Consider the following 22,904-nt stretch of genomic DNA (forward strand, 5'->3'; position numbering starts at 1 on the left):
TTTGCTTACCTAACCATTTCAGCCCGCCTCTGCTATGATGTGTATCTGCTGTCTGGGTTGTGTGAGTGACAGGGCTGGGGGATGACAGGTGGTGAATGCAAGGATTACACCTTGGTGGGAGGTGGGAGTGCCCCTGGACTCTGAATAGGGCTGTGCTCTGCCACCACAATGCTGGCTCCACCTCCTGGGGAGCGACTGATGACTCAGCCCGACACCTGGCCCAGGAAGAGGGAGGACTGTCAACAGAGTACTCCTGGCTGCCCCTGTCATCACAATGCTGGCTCCACCTCCTGCAGAGCGTCTGATGTGCCTACCCCTCACACTGAAAGGACAAGCCAGGAACAGCACAACAGAGTGCTTCAAAACTGAAATAGGCTATGCAAAGGCCCCCCTGGCCTGACAGAACAAAAGAAACTGAGTATAAGTATAGGAGCCCTGCTCCCAATAAACTAGATCCTGTTTCCCACAACGAACCTCTGCCCAACTAGAAGGAAGAAGAAGAAGCTGGAAGGACTGGCCTGCTGTCGGCCTTGCTGAGGAAGGAGAGGAAGAGGCCTAAAGAGGACTTTGCTGACTTGTGCTGAAACTCTCTCCAAGGGCTTGATTGAGCTTGCCCCCTGAACTGAACCCCAGGACTAGTGGTTTCTCTGTGCCTTGGCTCATCTGCGATTGAGCCGTGTGTTTCCTCCCGCCGGAGGCAAGACTGCGTCCCCCTCACCCCCTCCTAGAAGTGTGTCACTCGGTAGCTTGTCTGCCCTTTCACCCGTTGAGAGCCTCGCTCTGCCCAGAGCTGCTCTCTGCCCCTCGGGTCAGGCCGCCTGCTCCTCTGCCACTGTACGTTACTGGAGGACTTGGAGTGCTCGTCTACCCCCTCCCGCCGGAATCCTGGTCTCCCCGAGCGCACATCGATAGCCTGGGTCGGCCGCCCGTGCCCTGTGATCGCACCGGGCCGCCCCGCTGTGCCCTCTGACCTCAGGAAGAGGCCGCGCCACATAACCAAAGGACTCGCCACCTCTACAGCCAGTATTGGAGGTCTCCGTGCCGCGCCCTGCCATCTGGAAGCCACCCGCTGTCCACAAACCCCAAGGTACGTCTGACCTCAGAAGTGCACAACGACGCGTCCGCCTGCCTGGCCCAGGGGCGGACGTCGCGCACTTCCCAGGACAATCTGCACACCACGGGCTCGGGCCCGCAACGTTTTCTTTCCTCGTATTCACTGTGCGCCTCCACCGTGCCCGGTACGCCCTATCTGCTCCCTGGACCGCTGGTAGAGTTCGGCGCGTACTCTGAAAAGCTTCCCTCTCCTTCGGCTCGGCGTGTGAGTCGCAACAGCTCAGTACGACTCATTATCGCCTTCAAAATCAGCAGCGCTGTACGCAGCGGACGCGCAGGGAAGCTCGTTAAAGTGTACAGCCGGTACAGTCCGTGCCCCAGTGCCTGGATAGGGTGCCCCCAGTGTGTAAAAGTAGTTTAAGACAAACAAGGACTACAGAGAAGCAACCCAGAAGTAATTTAGAATTGAGAAGAACACTTGCCATTGTTTCCTATCTTATGGCCAAAGCTAAAACGTTATCAAAAGTCTTGTAATATTTTGCCTCCATAGATATATATTTTTACATAAAGTAACCATATTTTCATACAACACAAGACTGGTGTCCATTTGTGGGGGGATGAATATATTTACTGTGTGTACCTACAAATGCTTAACCACTAACGCCTGAAGATTAGCCTTGGCTGCTCACGCCACGCATCTAGAGGGTGAGCAAGGGTAATTCTGAAGGGGTCATCCTGCGCCCTGACTTAGAGGAGAGGGTCCCTGCTTGTCACAAGTGAAAACTTGCGCCAACCAGAGACCCCCAATTCTAACAGTGGTGGTACACTCTTCCTTCTCAGCAAGCAGGGAGTCAGACATCAGAGCAGCATAGTAGCTCAGCAGCAGAGTTGCAGTCCTTTTGGCAGCCATGAAGCACCGCAGTCCTTCTTCTGTAGGATCCACAGGTCCCCAGTGGACTGAAGAGTTCGGTCTGAGGGTCCAATATTCATATCTGGTGCCTACTTTGAAGTAGGAGAAGTCCTTGAAGTTTCCTGCCTCCCCTGTACTGGCTCCAATCTGGCGGCATGAACAGTGTTGTGGTGACAAGTCCTTTAAATGAAGGCAGGGCATAGTTGCAAGTGGGGTTGTGCCGAACTCTGCCCCTCATCCTGCAAGCTGATGCCCCATCCAGACACATCTAATCCCTTGATGATATGCCTGTCTGGGATGAGTAAACAAAATCTAACAGTCACCCAGTCACGTTACCCAGGAACGGTCTGCAGGCATCAAATAGGGCAGGGAAAAGCCAACTTCCCAAAAGTTGCATTTTCAGAATTGTAACTTAAAATCCAACCTTACCATTAAAAAGGATTCTTTATTACAATTTCTCAGGTACCAAATATGAGATACTTATCGGATCCAAATTGAAACTTCTCACTTATTAAATGTAATAAGTTGACTCAATTTTATACCATAGGAAAGGTAGGCTTTGCAGTAGTGGAAAACAAATTTCAGGGTTTTTCTTGTTCAGGGCATGTAAACTTTAAAGCACTCAACTTTTTAAATACACTGTACAATGCCCAATAAGCTATTTACGGCTTACCCTAGGGGTTACTTATTTGTAATGAAATGGAGGTTTATGCCTGGCAAGAGGTTTATTTTGCCAGGTTGAAATGGCAGTTTAGAAATGCATACTTAGGCTGTAAAGGCATGTCTGAGACATGTTTAAAGGGCTAGTTAAGTGGGTGGCACAATGAGTGCTGCAGGCCCACTAGGAGCATTACATTACCAGGCCCTGGGTATATGTAGTACCACTTTACTAGGGACTTACAAGTAAATTGAATATGCCAGTTGGGTGTAAGCCAATGTTACTATCTGTAGGTGAGATAGCAAAAATACTCTGGCACTAGTTAACAGTGGTACAGTGCAAAGAGTCCTAAAGCAAGCAGAAATTAAGTCAGCAAAAGCTGGAAGTCAAAAAGATGGGGGAAACTGCACCAAAGATGTCAGGTCCAACATGAGATGTGATGGCATAGAATGTATTGAGCTTGAACATAGTGAAACACAATCATGATTAATAACGGAGAATGGACTTGAAATATTGGTAAAATATACTGAACCTTCATTTAGTTTTCAATTTTACTTGCCACATTGTGTTATGTCTGGAAATAGTATTTTAGCCAGCAGTTACAGTGTGTGTAAGCAGGAATCTGGGCAACTCTACCGTGTCTGGTGGCTAAGTGGCCCATATTTCAGGCTCCCACACCATAATAATACAACTTTAGCATCCTGCCATCTAAGAAGCAGCTCAATACTTAATCTCCACCTTCATCTTTACTTTAGGCTATACTGAAGAATGTGTTTTTTTCTGTTCCCGTTTACCGAAATGTACAAGAAAAAAATCGCACTTATCCGAATTGTCAACGTTGTGAATCGAAGGCAGTTCACCATTATCTTTTTAGATTAGTCCATGTCTGAGTAAGGCACTCCCTTCCTACCCCAGGAGTCAGCTTATAGGCATGAAGGCTCAAACGGTTGTGTGGATGTATATATAAAGAAAACAGTGCAGGACTTGGTCACTGTGGAATGACATGCCGACTCCTATCCCTCCTTTGCCTCTCTCTCGCGTATAAACATGATGTTTTCACTCATCAATCAAAATCAGCATTTACAATGAATGTTTTTGATTGCAAAGAAAACCCTTGGCACTGAAATCACAATGCCTTGAATGCCCTTGTGTGGTATAGATGCTGTGAATGAATTCATTACTTTCGACTGCACCATATCCACTAAAAGTGTTGGCAGGAAGGGAATTTACTTCCCCTATGCAGTGCTCAGGAGGGCTAGCAGCACCTAAAATCTCTGACTGTTGCACGGAATATGAATTTTCTTTCGTCTTTCTCTTCCTCCTTCTGTCTGCTGTGTATGTTTTTCTCTCTCTGGCTCCCGGGAAATGTCTGAACAGAAAATAATCTGTGATGGTCCCCAAGAACGAGTGCTGGTGCTTCCCACCAGCAACCACCGGCTTAAATGTGCTCTGGTACGGCTTTGAACAGCTTCTCTGCTGAAGAGTTGCTGCTTGCAGGTACTGAGCGGCATATTTACAATCCCCTCAGTGATGTTATGACGGTGATAGGAACCTTACCTTATTTATTTAATGTGGCTTAACACTGCCTTGTAAATAAGGCACCCTTTCACATTGTATTTAGCATTAAAGGGGAGGGCAATGGGTGTTGCGGGGGCCCTTGTAAATAAGGCGAAGCCCCTATTGCCATCACAACATCACTGAAAGGCAATAGGGGCTTGTAAATATGACCCGAAATGTGCACTTTCCCCACTTACAGCTTACAATATTTTCTATCTGGAAGCAGAAAAGCAGTGAGCGGTCCATTTCATATTTATTAGATATCGGTCAAGGTTTCTGCTAGCACATGTGTGACGTTAAAATGTTTTCAATATGCTTATGTGTGGCATTCCAATGCCCTATGCGTGACACTATCAGTCATATTATGTGGCACTGAATTGCAAGAATAACTAATCAGTATTCTCTCTGCACTGAAATAAACTACAAAAAAGTACCCTTTTTTATGCAATACAATGATCTAAACATGCTCTTAGAACAAATGAGCATTCTCCAAGTGATTATTTAAGGGCACTACCTTCATTCCTTCTTTTAAATTATCAAAGTCGATTTTTTTAAAAGAGCGAGGGGGTCCGATGCAAACAGAATTGTGTTATTGAGGGAGCAAATTTGGGTTTGTATCCCCTGCACTCTAAAAATCCTAAAAAAATGTATGTAGTATGATGACAAATAAAGTGAGGCGAGGCAGTGTCATCCTAGGAGTTCCAAACAAGACATATTTTAAGAGCCCCTGTTTGGAGGAACTTTGTATTTTATTACCCATTTCCATTTAGTGCTAATTTAAGCCCCATAATGCCAAACGATATTGAATAATACCTTAAAGGCTGAGATGGAGCAATAGACATATGTGAGATTGAAAGTTCGCTTTCCAAGGGGGCACTAGTAAGGTGGGAGCCGTGGGCAATGTCCGCTTTGCTGTTACCTTAAAACGTCTTTGTGGTGTGCTGATACAGCAGGCAGGAAGAAGGTGGTGGAGGGTGTTTTTCAGACTAACCCAATCGTTACATTTTAGCTCAACTGGCCACTTGATGATGTTCTAACAGTGCAAACCTGGTGCGTTGGACCTTGGTACAGGGTAAATGAACTGTGCTTTACAAAGATTAACTTTGCCTGGCAGCAGTAGGATCAGAAAGTGCAGAGTTGAACACCACAATTATTCAACTTCCATATTGGCACACATGGATCTTACAGAAACATGAGTGTCAGAGCTCAATAAGGCACATCTTCTTAACAAAATTGGCTGGATGCACTGCAGCCAATCTAGCCCTCCCCACTCTCCCTGTCTCCCTATTCTCCTATTCTCTCCCCTCCCCATTCTTTTTTTGCTCTTACCTCAACTCTCCTAGCTCATACTGCTGTCACTGTCGCCTTTTCTTCCTTCGCTCCCTTCCATTCACATTTCTTGCTCTTCCACCCCACTCTCCTTTCTCGCACTGTCCTATCACCCGGTTTTCATCATTCCCATGTTTTCTCTCCTCTCTATTCTTCTTTCACTTTTCTCCTCTCTGTTCACCTTAACCACTATTCTCACATGTCCCTTTGTCACTTGATTTTCCCATTTTTTGCATTCGCCTCCTAACTAGCTTTACCTTCTTTCTATTGGCCCCCTTCGTTCTTCTCCTTCATCACTCTCCCTTCTCTGTCCACATTTTCTTCTATCCCTCTTTGGTTTCCTGGTTCTATGCTTGCCCTTGATTGCTTTCCTCCTCCCTCTCCCTCATTCCTTAACTCTCTTTCTCTACCAGGTAACATGTCTGTTCACTGTAATCCAGGATTGGCTTGGTAAATCGCTGCCAAGAAAACAAATACTGGCAAAAGCAAAACCAATAGTTCTGGCATTAGCTGCCAGCCTTTTGGCTTTGTCAATGGCGGTATTGTTTGGCCATGGTTTTTGCAAAGCATGTTGGGGAAACTGCCAGGCCTTCACAATCTAAATAATAAAAGGTGGTTTAAAGCAAAATGATTTTTCCAGTCTCAAAACTCAAACACTGCCATAATAGTCCTTACCGCTTAAAGGAACTACTAATGGTAAACTTTTGAAGTCTAAGTTTATCTTTGTGAATTGGGTCCTTAGATTTCAGGTCTAAACTTAAATTTCAGGTCTATGTTTACCTTTGTTAATTGGGCCCTCGGTGTGTGAAAGGAAAGTTGCCAAATCAATGAAGTGGACTGCCCCCTTGCACCATGCTGTACGCTGTAGTGGGCGGAACAATAGTTTGAAATGTTATGTTATGTTATGTTAGTAGTATTTCTAAGGCGCGCAGCTGCCCCAGCCAAGGGGCGTCCCGGCGCCTGATCAGGTACCACAACACAACAGATCGATGCTGAGAAGGGGAAGAGGAATCATTCAGCAATTGGGAACAGATAAGTTTTTATGGCACGCCTAAAGGAAGTGAGGCTGTTCAAGGCTCGGATATGGACAGGGAGAGAGTTCCATAGTCCTGCCGCTAGTACTTGAAAGGAGCGACCTCCCATCCTACTCAGTCTAAACCGTGTGCTGACCGGCAGATGGAGAGATTCCGATCTAAGAGACCGTGTAGGGACATAGGAGGTAATAAGCTTAGCAAGGGCAGGGGGAGAGGAGAGCTTCAAGATTTTAAATGTCAGGCAGAGCGCTTTAAATTTAATTCTCTGTCTGACCGGCAGCCAGTGGAGCGAGGTCAAAAATGCAGAGACAGAGCACTGTCTAGGAAGGCCGACGATGGCACGCGCCGCGGCATTCTGCACCCTTTGCAGTCTAGTAGCCTCCGTCTGATTCACTCCGAGCAGCAGCGCACTCCCATAGTCCAGCCGGGAGAGAATGGAGGCTTGGACCACCAGTTGCCGAGTAGGGGGGTCGAAGAATTTGAGGACCGGTCTCAGCCCTCGCAGAATACCATAGCAGGTAGCTGCAACCTTCTTCGTGTGGCTGGTGAAGGAGAGTGTAGGATCCAGCCAGACCAATAAAGGAAGAGAGAAGGCTGAAACATGCTATAAATATATTATGCATTCAATTTTAGTAAAATCAGAAGGTCTCCCCTAACGCCAAATCTAAAAAGCATAACATACCACTGACCGTTTGAGCACAACCATTTTCATGTCAGACAATGAAGCCCACCCTGAGAGGACGTCTTGGTCTCTCAATATTCTATGAGCCAAAAGGAAATGTCTTTCTATGCCTGAAGGTGGTGAGGAAACATAGAAGTGTTCTACATGCACAATATAAACGAAATGTATTGAATTAATTAGTGTTTTTCTGTTCAGTTGTCTAATGTTAAAAACATAGTATTATATAATGACTGCTACAACTGCAACCTATACTTCTTGTCTGCATATTTCGCAGTAATGGTTTTCTTTACTGTGTAATTTCTCGGTTCTGTCCCAGATCCATCATGGGTGGAAAATGCTCTTTTAAGCCCAATCTAGAGAACTTCTCATTTTACCTACTTATGGGTCACAAGGTTCGGAGCCCGCAGAGATGTGCAGTGGGGGCTCACTTGCTATGAGACCTGTAGGACTGAAATCAGTACCACTCTGTGTCTCAGGAACATTCTGTAGCAAAAATTGTAGTGAAAAGTGCAGAGCATGGGATTCTCAGGAATGGAGGGGGTGGTGACTGGCCAGCTGCATCACTTTGCTAAGTGACCGCTATTGCCCCCAACATGCAAAGTTGAGTGATACTGACGTCTTATCCAGACAATGGCTCAACTCCTGTGGTGCACGGTGGACCGTTCCAGCCAGCTCATCCCAGCAAAACAAGACACAAACGTGCTAATAAAACCAACAGTGGTGGCAGGCGTCCACCAGTCAAGTCCTGACTGTGCCGTAAATGGCAACTTGACCTGTACTCCACCCTGTCTGAGTTCTTGACTGCAGGCCTACAGCTCAAGCTGGCTTTATTACTGGAGAGCTGAAACTGAAGCGATCCATAAAACACAGACTGAGGAGCTGAAATTGCCATTCCATCCCATTTCTTTTTCATTTCAGAGCAGTGTTGTGGGAACAGCACTGAAATGTGTTAACTTAACCCCTGACGCGGGGCACTTGGCCGGGCTATTATTAGTAAAGCAGTGGTGTACCCTATATTTGCAGGGGTTGTCTGTAGGAATGACTTCACTCTGCCTGCTGCTTTTTTTTTGTAAGTGAGTGCATCTTTATAGGGCAGTTAGAAAACCACACGCCCCCAGGACTCACACAACACATGTTTGCAAAGCATTCTAGAAACAACGACTTTTTTGTGTGTGACTTGCCTCTGTAGTCGTTGAAAAACAGCCCTCCTTCTAACTAATGCCATTGGGGCTGACTTATAGAAGATGGTTCAGAGTGTTGAAGTGCCCACAGTGACACGAACACGGTACAAAAGGGGGTGGTGATGGACGGAGCATCTGAATCAATCAAACACACCCAGTCAAAAGATCTGGGTTTAATCCATCACCGTTCTTTAGCCCACTCTGCCACCCCCGTTCAAACATGGCTATATGCAAATCAGACTGACCCTGTGCCTCATGGGAACAGTCCAGCCCGAACTGCCAAGCCATGTCTTCCCTAGACCGGAAACAAGCTTCCGAGGACCGGTTTCTGGCATTCCAGCCATCTTCAGCCCGGCTTGCTTTTGACTTTGCCACTGGATTCAAGCAAGCCGGGCTGAAGACCTTTTTTCACTGCTCTCTGAGCAGTGAGGTGGCTCTCCTCCGCCTTAGAGGAGGAGCCGCCCTGTTCAAATCATACTGATACTCTTTACCACTGTCTCCCATTCATCACGGAGGATAGAGGATAGTTAGTTGCGAGTGTATGGGGTGAATTCAGACAAATGAATAGATGAAGCAGACAGATCAATATATAAAAGTGTTATTTTATATATGGAATAAATATCTTAAGTGCAGAGAAAATATATGAAACTGCAAATTGCTGCATTTATGATCTACTGCAGACAGAAACATACATTAATATTAATTTGATGAGATCTCCTAAATACATATAATGAACAAATAATGAATTTTAGTATTTTGACTTTATAATGAATACTCCACCTGTTGCGCCGTTTTCAATGCAAAAAATTGATGCTGTCCTTCTGCACCACAAACATAGCCAAATGCACGGTTATCGGTCACATCACGAGCAATAAAGGAGATTTTATTTACAGGATGTTCGTGCTCTATGACCTAGGACAGAAAATAAGAAATATGTTTCATTTAGACTGGCCACCAATAAGGAAACTTCATAGTGAGGGGGCAAGATGAGATAAAGAAGAGAAAAATAAAACATATTGTCATTCTTCCATCTCTTCCCTCCCCTCCCCCCCCCCCGCCCCGCCCCCTCCGTCATCAATTGATAAACATAAGAAGGGGAAAGTGTCATAAGGGGAACCTGACCCTTCCACAATCTCCACAGGATACGAGGGTTTGAATGAGTGGAGCACCCGGTAGAGTTAATATGCAATCTGCAGAAAAGAGTTAAAGCAATATGAATTCTAAAGGACAGGTATTGCTTGCACACCAAATATTTGAACCTCCAAACTCCATCACCTTAAAAACGTAGGCACAAATGAGAACATTGCACATGTACTTCCAGAATACATATTTAATGCCCTCTCCTATAAAATCCCTGCCTCCTATCGAACATAGAAAGAGCTGGCCCCAAGCTATGGAAGAATTTGAAACCAGAGAACAAAATGACCTGAAACAGATACATTGATGTAGGCTCAACTGCAAAATCATAGAACCCCTGCAATGTGCCATTTCATATACGCCAGAAGACCCTGACATGGCCTGGATAGGGTGTGGCAGTGGTACAAGTTACGGTTCTTTAAGGATGTTAAGGTTTTAGAAGTGAACCATGACACCACTTTAAATGATTTTTTTTTCATGAATTTCCACATGAACCATACCTTAGTTAGGAGTATGGTTTTACACTGAGTATTATTTATTTATTTATTTATTTATTTTTGAGATTTTTATTGCGCAAACAATTACCCGGAGGTGTCTCGGCGCATGTGTGAGCTAGCAGGATCATAATAGTAGAGTTCACTGATCAAACAGCCATGTCTTTACGAGCCTCCGAAAGCTCATCAGGTTGGGGGCATTTTTGATATTTAGTGGGAGAAGGTTCCAGAGTCTTGGTGCAGCCACTAAAAAGCGACGATCTCCCCAGGTTGCCGTTCTGGTGCGAGGTACGGGCAGAAGGCAAGTGTTAGCCGATCTCAGCAATCTTTTGGGGGTATACAGCTGGAGTGCCTCAGTCAAGAATTTAGGTCCTGTGCCATGCATGGCCTTGTAGGCAATGCAAAGGGCCTTAAACTTAATACGGCTCTCTACTCTGAGCCAGTGAAGCTGGCGGATGGCTAGGGTGGTAGGCTGGCGGTGAGGGATGTTTAGAAGAGTTCTGGCAGCCGCATTCTGTACAGACTGTAGTTTTGATAGCACTGATTTCTGGGTGTTGAGGAAGAGGGCATTTCCATAGTCCATTTTGGAAAATACCAGAGTGGTAACTAAAGTCTTCCCAGCAGAGGAGGGAAGATAAGGCAGCAATTTCTTTATTTTCTTTAGCATGAAGAGAGCAGAGGAGACAACCTTGTTGACATGAAGGTTAGTTTGCTGTCGAAGATGACTCCCAAGTTCCTCGCTTTTATCACTGGGACAGGTGGAGAGCCCAGTTGTTTGGGCCACCAGGTGGAGGACCATTCTGGGTTCCTCATTAGAGTTCCTATTCAAAGGATCATGTTCATGGGTTATTCATAGTTGGTTGTTTGGATGTATTTGGTGGCTGTGTTGCTCCTTGATGATGGATGAGTGGGTGTATAATGGACTACATGTGTAATGGGGATAGTATTGAAGGTTACGGTAATGTGCTGGCATAGGATGGTTGATGGGTTGATAGATAAAGGTAGAGATGTGTTTGCATGTGACGATGGGTGTCAGATCTGTATGAAACTTGACATCCCACTACTAGGTTTACATTTCTTACTGACTGGCAATTTCATGCTGATACAGCAAACAGTGTCAAATTAAATCAAATGTAATTTCCCCAACAATAGATCTGTCATATTCATCGAAAGCAGCCAAAATAATTAAGAAATGAATATTTTGCCCTTCCCACCCCTTTAATTGGATTTGTGCCCATATGACGAATCTGCACAAAACTCAACATGCAGAGAGCAAACTAAACATGCTGTCTGCCAAATGTTGAGCTAATAGCAAAAACAAAGATTGTCTTCTTTCATTTGCCCCCTTCTGATCTGAATGAAGCCTGCTAGTCTTGCAATGGAACGTGCTAGCAGTCAGTCAATTGTCATGCAAATTCATCAAACCAAGTCACAGGCATTAGTGAATGAAACATGTATTGCTCTCCATTTATGTATTCATTCTTCGAAAAAGATCTTCTCAAAATGTGGCATACAATCAGAAAATCAAGACTGCAAAACGTCTGCCAAGGTTTATGTGGATTCATGAAACGGTGCCAAACCTACTAAAAATGAGCACCTCTTTTGTGCCCCTATTCAATATGTCTCCCTTGATGGACCTGCATGGACCTCGCAGTGCCAAAGCAAGTGAAAATGTTACTGGCCCTCATTAACTATTCTTTTCTTTGATGTATTGACACAAACTTGACATACTAATAGCAAACTAATACATCTAAAATTCTGACAGAATGGGTGAGGATTTATGGAAAGGGAAGACCACTCGGTCCCCCCGAACGTATGGATGGGTGCCCCGATCCTCCCGGGAAACCATTTTGGGCGGGGGGCGTGGTTCGGCTGGTATGCCCAAAGAGGCGTAGCCGGAGCACGCCCTTCTCCCCCAGAAGGGGTTGTCCTAGACACCCGCCCGGAAGACCGCGCCCAGTGGGCGTACCTGAGGAGGGTCCCCGCCCTCCCGCAGACGGATAAATAGAGCGGGAATCCAAAGAAGCGTCCTCTTGTTCCAGTACTCTGAAGGCTGCACCACTCGTTGCTCGTGAGCCCTCGACGGAACAAGCGGCAATTTTGAGAACTTGTAATCTTGTTGTTTCTCTTTCCCCAGAAAGATTTATGGCACCCCAGCGTATGGCGGGCCAAGATGGCGGAATTTAGGGTCGACGAGACCGTAGTGAACTGGGTGAAGGCCTTCTCTATATTTACGGCAGTAATGGGGGAACGTAAGCCTGAAGTGTTGCCCGAGCTATCTTGTTACCAGAATAGGATCATGGATTTTTATAACATGTACGGGGGGAATGAGTGGAAAGGATATGACATGCAATTCCGAAAGTCTAAAGAGTTTGATGTAACTTTGACATGGGATTGCCTCGACACGGTATCGTGGCATAGGCAGCTCTTGCCTGGATCGGCAGGTACGTCCTCGCCGGGCGGGAGCGGGCCTGGGACAGTTCAGCAAAGGCCAGCGCAGCCCTTTCGAGCAAACGCCGGTGGGGAATCACAGCCCAAGACCGGCGGAAATGGGGGCAAGCGCGGGGTTTGTTGGGGTTTCAACAGAGGTAACTGTAGCAGACCCCAGGGAACATGCAGGTTCCGGCATGCTTGTGCGGCCTGTTGGAACTCCTCACACCCGGAGAGTAGCTGTAGATCCAAGAATGGCGGTTCGGGAGGAAAGGGGGGGTCCAAGCAAGAGTGAGGTGAGGCTTGGGAAAGAATCTTCTTCACCCGTCGACATCATGGCTTTGACTCCCTGGTTGAACAAATACCCTGATCATGTATCCGCCGGGATGTTGAGGAATGGTTTCCTATATGGCTTCAACATCCCGGCGGGGAATTTTCGGGGGACCCCCTTTTGTAAAATTCAGCAATCCGTCCAACACAACCCAGCAGTGGCAGCCAGGAAAATTACCAAAGAAGTCAGCTTGAGGCGGGTAGCAGGACCTTTTCCATGCCCGCCAGTGGCTGACTTCGTGTGTTCACCTCTAGGAGTGGTCCTGAAAAAAGACCCAGGGGAGTATAGACTCATTCACAATCTGTCGGCCCGAGGGGCGCTTCGGTGAATGAAGCCATTGATCCGGATGTCTGTTCAGTTCGGTACGCATCGTTTGACGATGCCGTTGCCCTACTGAATCACCTGGGCCCCGGTGCTCTGATGGCGAAATCGTACATCGAATCGGCATTCAGGTTGCTCCCGGTACACCTGCGGGACCAACGCTTGCTAGGATTTACGTTCCAAGGGAAGTACTACATGGATAAATGCATGCCCATGGGTTGCTCAATTTCTTGTGCTTATTTTGAAATGTTCAGCTGCTTTTTAGAATGGGCATTCACCGAGGCCACAGGGCATAGGCAAGTGATGCACTATTTAGATGACTTCCTGTTCCTGGGGCCGGCCGGCAATGCGAAATGTGCACAGGCACTGCAGGACTTCTGCATTCTCATGCAGGAGTTTGGAGTCCCATTGGCACCAGGTAAGACGGTGGGACCATCTACTTCACTGGAGTTTCTGGGAATTGAGCTCGATTCAGTGGAGGGATGCTTCCGTTTGCCAATGGAGAAGGTGGCCAAGTTCAGGGCTTCCTTAACACAATGCCTGGGCAAAGAAAAAGTGACCCTGCACCAGCTACAACAAACAGTGGGTCAGCTTAACTTTGCCTTGAGAGTAATGCCAATGGCTCGCCCATTCTCACGCTCCATTGCACAAGCTATGGTCGGCCTCAAGGAGGGACACCACCGCACGAGACTGTCGGCAGAGGTTCGCCAGGATATGCGCATTTGGTTGGCATTTCTGGCGGACTTCAACGGTCGAGTAGTGTGGAACAAACCCCCAGCATCGTCGGACGAACTGGGTTTGTGGACCGATTCAGCCGGGAGCGTGGGATTCGGCGCCATCTTTGGTAACCGATGGTCGGCACAAGTATGGCCGTCGTGGTGGCACTCCAGTGGCCTAACAAGTAACATTAGGTTCTTGGAGCTATTTCCCATTTGGGTGGCTCTGTTGGCATGGCCAGACGCTTTTAGGGATCGCTCAGTAGTGTTTTGGTCGGACAATATGACTGTGGTTGAGTGCTTTAATCGGCAGGCAGCCCGCTGCAAGTGGATATTGAGACTGTTGAAAGAGATTGTGTTACGTTGCATGAGATTGAATGTACAGTTCAGGGCAAAACATGTGCCGGGTGTACTGAATAATGCAGCTGATGCACTCTCTCGTTCACACATGCAGGCTTTCAGGGGCTATCTACCCACAGCGGACCTAGTAGCGGCACCGTTCCCCGAAGCACTATGGCTGATCGGTGCCCCGGATTACAAGACCTTGTGGCAGCCAGCTTAGCGACGAGGAAGGCTTATGAGGGAGCGTTTCGTTCTTACTGCGCCTTTTTAGGCCCGGCAGGGAGACATAGCTGGGGGCAGGAGGAATCCTTCCTGGGGTTCTTAGTAGCGCTGCACAAAGAGGGCCGATCAGCCGCAACTGCCAACAGACATAGGGCGGCCATACCATTCATGGCACAGCTCCACGGCATAAGGGACCCAACGGGTTCCTTTTTAGTCAGAAAGGCGCTTCGCGGCTGGCAACGCCTGGACGGCCGCAGACAGGATACGAGGCGCCCGATTGGTTTAGAGAGATTGTCTCGGCTTTTAGCAAAGTTGGATGAGACATGCTCCTCCCCTTCCGAAGCAGTTCTGTTCCGGGCAGCTTTCGCCTTGGCATTTCATGGGGCCATGCGGGTAAGCGAACTCGTGGCGAGGAACAAGAAAGATATGGAGGGAGGCTTATGCAGGGATCACGTGCAAATACGGGGTGATTCGATGCTAATCTCGATAGCCAGGTCCAAGACAGACCAGGAAGCTATGGGGGATAGTGTGGTTGTGCAGCGCGCTCGAGGGTGCCCCACTTGTCCGATAAAGTGTTTAGAGGAATACTTGGCACAGAGGCCGGCGACATGGGGAGGGAGCCTGCTTAGGCACAAGGATGGCACCCCTCTGATGAGATTTCAGTTTCAGAGGGTGCTAGCACTTACAATCGCTGCGGCGGGCATGGACCCGTGCGATTTTGTGACCCACTCTTTCAGAATAGGGGCCGCTACTGAGGCTACGGCCCGGGGTCTGGGTGCGGAAGAAGTGAAACAGCTAGGCCGTTGGTCCTCGAACTGCTTCAAGAGGTATGTGCGATTGCACATGTTGTAAAAGACTGATGAAATGCACTCACGCTTGTTGTCTTTTGTTTGGATTACAGTTTCGCAAGCCTGTGACGCGGGCGGAATTTGGAGTCAACCCATCACCGGGAGACCAGCGGTCGAGGATCACCGTCTGGAGAGCAAGTGGTATGGGTCGTGGGCCACTCATACGTGAGGCGCGCCGGGGACGTATTCATGGCAGGTGACGCGACTCACGCATCTGGGGAATACGGGTTCAGAGTGACCTTCCATGGTAAGGGAGGCCTCTGCTTTGACCAGTTTCAATCATTTGTGGAGGGTCTCTTAGGGCGGCAAAGGTCACCGCCATCTATAGTCATAGTACACTTGGGGGGCAATGACTTGGTAAGACTGGGAAGACGAGTGTTAGTGGAACACATTTTGTCGGCAGTCAGCTGGTTGGCTAAGAGGCTCCCGGGGTGCACAATCGCCTGGTCCCACATGATCCCCAGGAAAGTTTGGCGGGGGTTTCTCTGGGTCAGCGTTGAACCACTCGGTAAAGAGGGTCAACAACAAAATTGAGAAACTGTTTCGCTCCGCGCATTTGCATAGCATTCCCCATGGGTGTATTCGGGGTGATCACTTTTATTTGAATGATGGGGTTCACCTGTCCAGGGAGGGGAATGATTTACTCATAGGAGACTTCATAGCATGGCTAAGGGGTTTGAGGAGGCATGACCTTTAGGAGGTGTGGGGGGCCGGATAGTCGGTCAACTATCCGGCCTGTGGCGGTAAGGTCATGATCGGTGAGCAGTAATTTCAAGGTCCCTAGGGGGGGCACCACCCAGAATGGATGGGAGCACCCGGGGGGAGGCGGCCATTGGCCCCTCCCACGGGTAGGCGGCACCCACTGCGGATGGGTCGCCTAGGGGGAGATGGCCATAGGCCCCTCCCAGGGGGGAGACGGCTAGATGCCCCTCCTACGAATTTTCCAGGGGTCGGATATCCGCTCCGGCGGAAGAGTGTGGGGAAGGGGGGTGGGGGGGAATCCACGCTGTCCTTCTTACAGATACCTCACACGGGGACTCGGACGACCTTTAAGATGGCGTTGAGTGAAAGGGGGCCCCCACGACAAGGGAAGTTACAGTTGGCAAAAGAGGGTAAAGTCCTCTGCGCATGCGCCACTCACACCGTGAGGGCGGGATTTTGGTAGTAGGGATCTGACACCGGTTAAGACCATGCCGTTGGCCCTTAATGCTAGGATGTACAATTTTAATTTAGAATGTATGCATTTTTCAGGATGCTAGACTCGGCTAGGAAACCTTTGTATTAGAGATCTGTTAAGGTTAGCCAAAGAACATGTCTTCATCCAAATGTAATGAAAGTAAAATTGTACATAATCCATGAAACGTTTTAATTTAATGTTTTAAATTTTGTTTCATATTTTAATAAATACGGCCGGGGGGTAACTCCCCCCCGCCTTCCAAAAGCTCAAACCTGTGTGTCTCCTTCCCTTGGGGAATTGGTGTTGGGAGGGGATGGCGGGCATCCCGGCCATATGGAAAGGGAAGACCACTCGGTCCCCCCGAACGTATGGATGGGTGCCCCGATCCTCCTGGGAAACCATTTTGGGCGGGGGGCGTGGTTCAGCTGGTATGCCCAAAGCGGCGTAGCCAGAGCACGCCCTTCCCCCCCAGAAGGGGTTGTCCTAGACACCCGCCCGGAAGACCGCGCCCAGTGGGCGTACCTGAGGGGGGTCCCCGCCCTCCCGCAGACGGATAAATAGAGCGGGAATCCAAAGAAGCGTCCTCTTGTTCCAGTACTCTGAAGGCTGCACCACTCGTTGCTCGTGAGCCCTCGACGGAACAAGCGGCAATTTTGACCCACCCACCAGCCCCTCTTGCAATGTTTGTTTGAATAAAGTAATTGCTGATGATATCCGATTGTATTAAAGAGATGCAGTCACGTTGTTTCAGCATTTATGTATGCCTTGGATTGAATAAATGTGTATAGGCCTTTTTTTCTTTGTAGAAGAGTAAAGGAATATATCAAATAATGAAATTGTCTTGTGCTTTAGGACTTTTTTTTTCCCTTGGTAGAAATGAAAAGTTGATGAATCATCAAGCTGTTTCAGATTAGGCGAACTTTTCTTCCTTAGTAGGTAAAACAACTGTCGTATTTACTTTTTGGTCGGGCGGTAAGGTCATGATCGGTGAGCAGTAATTTCAAGGTCCCGAGGGGGGCGCCACCCAGAATGGATGGGAGCGCCCGGGGGAGGCGGCCATTGGCCCCTCCCACGGGTAGGCGGCACCCACTACGGATGGGTCGCCTAGGGGGGAGACGGCCATAGGCCCCTCCCAGGGGGGAGACGGCTAGATGCCCCTCCTATGAATTTCCCGGGGGCCGGATATCCGCTCCGGCGGAAGAGAGTGTGGGGAAGGGGGGGGGGGGGGGTAGTCCACGCTGTCCTTCTTACAGACACCTCACACGGGAACTCGGACGACCTTTAAGATGGCGTCGAGTGAAAGGGGGTCCCCACGACAAGGGAAGTTACAGTTGGCAACAAGGGTAAAGTCCTCTGCGCATGCGCCACTCACACCGTGAGGGCGGGATTTTGGTAGTAGGGATATGACACCGGTTAAGACCTTGCCGTTGGCCCTTAATGCTAGGATGTACAATTTTAATTTAGAATGTATGCATTTTTCAGGATGCTAGACTCGGCTAGGAAACCTTTGTATTAGAGATCTGTTAAGGTTAGCCAAAGAACAGGTCTTCATCCAAATGTAATGAAAGTAAAATTGTACATAATTCATGAAACGTTTTAATTTAATGTTTTAAATTTTGTTTCATATTTTAATAAATACGGCCGGGGGGGGTAACTCCCCCCTGCCTTCCAAAAGCTCAAACCTGTGTCTGTCCCCTCCCCTTGGGGAATTGGTGTTGGGAGGGGGTGGCGGGCATCCCGGCCATATCCTAAAGTGCCGAAGATATTAGCAAACGAAAACTTTTTTCAACTTATATTTAGCTGGGGTCTCTTTATGGATTTGAACAAATCTGAAAATACCTCGGATAAGCTTAACATTATACATGCATGCCGAACTGCATGCATATTCACCAAGAGTGCCAAAAATATAAGCAAATCAACAAATGTATTTTCAAACGCCAAGATATACAAAAGAGTTAATCCTTTCAAGCCGTCCTGGCACAATTTCATACACTAAACCAGAAGAAATTATTTCCAAGTTAAGGTCTACAAGCATACCAAGTTTGATGTAAATGTATTCAGCAGTTTTTGTTGCAGCAGTGAGCAAACAATCCTGTGGGAGCTAGAAAGGACCCAGATATCTTCTTGAGCCCCTGGTTAGCTTGTTTCCATTGCCTGAATATTGGCTTGCGAGTAACAAATTTGGTGTGAATCTTACAGACGTTATTTGCAAATCATATATTCTAGAGTAATAAGGCAAGGAGGACCAAATAATGCAGCAAGGTTATCTAAATTATGTATACAATATGCAAATTAATTGGCACTAACACATAGATTCATCATCGGCATGTTTTGCGAGTCTGTAATAGCGATTATTAAGGAATCGCTATTACAGACTCGCAAAACGGGATTCATGTAGAAATCGCAATATTTATTGCGATTTCTACAGATTCCTTATTTGCGATTAGCTAATTGCTAATCGCAAATAAGGAATAACTCCCCAGCCACCCTATAAGCAATACAACATCCTAAAGGAAAGTTTAACTTTAGTTATGGAAGTCAATTCAGCAGAAAGCCAAGGGTAATGAAATTGACGTCCTGCACTCCTAGGTTGCCGGCGACATCTTAAGCAGTTGCGACCCAAGCAGGTAAGAGCGGCGGGCCGGGGGTGAGGAGGGATTTCGACGGACGAGCAAACATTCATTATTTATTTAAAATTCACTCATCATCGTCCAATGGAAACCCCCCCATGGGCCGCGGCAGATCTTAAGGTTGGACCCTTTACCCAATGCCAGAGGAGCGTTGCCCCACTCGCGGTAGAAAAAAATAAAACAATAATATTATTTTATTATCGTTTTAATTTTCTTCTGACAGCTGATGCTGTTGAGTCAAGAGTGGGCTGACCATCATGAGTGACAGCTAGGAAGGGGGAGGAGGAGTTGCTGGGCATTCGAATTGCGCATGGTGCTTTGGCCGGCCGACTTAGGCCAGCCAAACCATCATGCCCCCTTTGATTTCTCCAAGTCATCTGTATTGTCCAACCAGGGGCCATATTACGCATTGGCATTGTTTGCACCCGGCACACTTTTCAGGCGCAAACAATGCCAATGCGCCCAAATTATGAAATATGCGCTGCCTCCAGGGCAGCGGCGGACTCGCACTCATGTGAAAAAACAGAGTAGCCGCTCCATATTTTCACAGGGCAGGCGACACCCACCTGCACTTTCAAAGGAGATTAGAGACCCTCTTCCAGGCGGGCGCAGTCAGTGACTGCACCCGCTTGCAAGAGGAAGTCTGGGAGTGTCCCATTCACCCCCTGCAGAGGGCTTCTGTCAGGAGGTGCACGGACAGTGCGCCACCTTTTTAATGGTGCACTGTCAATGCACCTCCTGAGGACATCTTTGACTCTGCGCCCGCGTCAGTAATATGGCGTGGGTGCAGAGTCAAAGGAATTCCCTCATTTGCATTGGACACACCCCTATGAAATGAGGGAACATCCTCTGAAGGTAGCGCTGACGCATTAAGTGCGCCAGTGCTATCGTTATTATAGAAGGGGACGCACAAGCGTCTACGCCCTTATACAATACCAAGGTGCCCCGGGGGCGCGCAAAGCGGGCATTAACACCTGTTGCGCGGCTGGTGCACCTTATGTAATACGGCCCCTGGTGGAGGAATGGCAAAGGCTACTAGTCACATACTGAAGGCCTACCCAGGCCTCTAAGACCAATCCTGGCGCTGCTCTTATGCTGAGAGCATCTTCTGGGTTGGGTGGGAGTGACCCATGGACTTCCTTATACTTCACTGAGGCGGCTGGCAGCATGAGGCAAGTGTTTTTTTTTTATTATTTGCCCCCACCTCGGCACTGCCCCACCAGTTTATTTTGGCCGCAACCACCCCAGACTATTTGAAGCCCTTGAGATTTGCCATCAAAACGTCTGTAGCAACATCTCTGGTCTTATGTTCAACTCCTGCATCTTGACTTGACTGCTGGCACGTCTAAGTGCTAGGATGCAGACACGTCTACAACTGTGCTTGCGGGGTTTGGTTTATGACGTCAGGAACTCCTAAAAGTTTCCAGAAGGACCCTTGGAAGACTGTAGCGGTTAAGTTTTCTAGCAGTACATTTAGCAAACTTGAGAATTGTAATTTTCCATGACGTGAGGAATGAAACTGTTGCTACACCATCTCCAAAAGTCCAGAGTGCCATGTTATTTTGAGTAAGCGATGCCAATGCTTTGTGGAGCCAGCGTGCATGTCTTAAGCAGAGACTGCAGATGAGCTGCACGTGACTCTAGCGATTTCAAGTAATTATAGTATTAGTTAAATCCCGGAGTGGCCGCATTTAGCTTTTGCTGATGGTACTGCAAGATCTTACAGAGCATTATCTGGTGGGTGGCTTGTTTTAAACAGAAAACAGAAGATTTGCGTGATTGGTTGAATTGCTGCCACTGATGTTTACTGTAAACAGTGCCTGATGAAGGCGTCTTTTCAAAGGGAGCCGACACAAGTCGGTGCACCGAACTCAATTGATGATACATAATTGAGTAGTAAAATCACAGAAAACGAACATACTTTACAAGGATGTATATTAACTTAACAAATCCACCTCGTATTCTTTTATTTGTCAATATTAAAATATAATATTTAACGAATGAATGCCTGGGCGTGCTTAAACATTGAATGGCAATTTATTTAGGACAGCATATGGTTTCGGATTAGGTGGAGGGGGTGATCCTGCCACCTTGTTCTCTGCCTTCGTTTTCATTGCAGATGAACATGAATTTCTTGTGACGTGTCAATTACCTGCTCAAAAAGCATCCTCATGAATGCCCTCAATATTGTAAATGCATCCCAGTGGGAGCCTCATTTTCTCGATGATATGCCTCACTTCATTTCACTTTGAGCTTGCATTGCATGATGCGTGGTCTGATTTACATATTTTAAAACAGCCTCACATATATCAAGCAGTAGGCAGCTTGTGGCGCCGCGCTAACCTCATGGCCTTAGCCTTGCAGCAACTGGAACTATGTAGCAGGCGAGCGCCAAATTATGCAGCAGAGTTAACTAAATCATGCGGCAAGAGAAGGCTAAATATACAGCATAATTCGGCACATTTTTTTATACCATTCCTCCGTTTTTTGTATTTTTTACACCTAGTAATACTGTCTGGGGAAACATTTCACCAGATTAGTACCAGTTAAACAACCAAACACAGAAAAAAATCAAAAGATGACCTGATAGAGCTTTCCACTGCACATGACCCACGTTTAGAACCTTTTCATCAGTCTGAGCAAGAAACAATTTTTTGGTTGCTAAAATCTGCAGATTAGCAGATGGTGGATTATGTGGCAAATGCAACAAACCCATAATTATGCGAGAAAAGCCACAACTGCAGAAACACAAAAGTCCATTGGCCCTGCATAAAATACATACTCTTTTGTCAGTGAATTTGGGGATTACTTGCTAGTCACAAGAATTTTTTTTTAACAAATGCCCCTGTTCTTCTCTTAAACAGGCTGCACATAGTTTTCACATAGTCTAAAGAACAAGATGTCAGAGAATTATGGAATGTTTTATCAGCCAGGGTCTTATTAAAATTGGCGATTTCAATGTGATAGCCGTTTTAAATCTCAATAAAACAACTGTAGACTTTGTAGGATTAAGTTAAGAGGTTCCCTTCTTCTGCTCAGACTTTACTCCCTGGGTCGATTGATTAGTATGGTGGACTGAACCCAGTGAGCAAAGGAAGATCTGTACGTGTCTGAGACGGGTACTGAGGCCTACTTTCAAGTTAATAAAATAGCTAACCTTCCATTGGTAGCGAGGACCAAGCATGGGCTTCTCTAAGGAAGTGAGGAGAATTAGTGAATGGAGGTAGTACATTGCAAAGGACAGCGAAAAACGAACCTTTCAACATCCACACTCATGGATTACATTTGAAAGAATGCAATCAATAAAATCTAGTAAATCTTATTGCGCATTTTGTATAGCGCGCACCGAAGACTTTTATCTCAGGCTAATCAGTTAGGTGTGAGGATTTTGAGCATGCCAAACAAAAGGCGGGGTTTTCTCTGAATAACTTGATATATTCGGAAATGGTCCACTTTGTGGCTTTTTTCCCCCAGAAATTTAAAAATAACCACCAGGGGGCACTCTAAGGTTGGCCTTACTTCGACTAATGGAAGTGCCGGCCCTAATACCAATACAGAGCGAGGTCTGGTAGCAGTGAGGACAGGGCTGGTGCGTGATTTATTAATATTTCAGGCGATGTGGGAATCAGATGTGGGGTGCTGTGAATGTGAGCGGATAGACTGCCCTAGAGGGAAGGTTATGCCTTCTTGTTCTTCGATCTTGGGTCTTCTGCAGAAGATTCATGAGCAAAAGGCACAGTGCACTTAAAGTGCCAGTACTCAATCCGTTTTGATGGTTTTAGAATAGATTCCGTGGTTGTTAGGCATGTATATGACAGAGAAAGTACTTTGAATTGCATTGGGTTTTACAGA

General features: G+C 47.1%; 1 protein-coding gene across 6 annotated transcripts in view; it reads right to left on the reverse strand.

Moving 5' to 3' along the window:
- DAB2 (DAB adaptor protein 2) overlaps nucleotides 1-22,904 on the reverse strand; it is a 293,826-nt gene that overhangs the window by 98,457 nt on the left and 172,465 nt on the right. For all 6 annotated transcript variants that reach the window (XM_086960573.1, XM_086960570.1, XM_086960569.1 and 3 more), the window contains exon 5: nucleotides 9,185-9,316. In XM_086960573.1, the coding sequence (XP_086816699.1) occupies nucleotides 9,185-9,316 (132 nt within the window). The remainder of the gene's footprint in view (nucleotides 1-9,184; nucleotides 9,317-22,904) is intronic.

Source organism: Lissotriton vulgaris, chromosome 3_1, assembly GCF_964263255.1.
Source record: "Lissotriton vulgaris chromosome 3_1, aLisVul1.2, whole genome shotgun sequence".
Taxonomy (NCBI): domain Eukaryota; kingdom Metazoa; phylum Chordata; class Amphibia; order Caudata; family Salamandridae; genus Lissotriton; species Lissotriton vulgaris.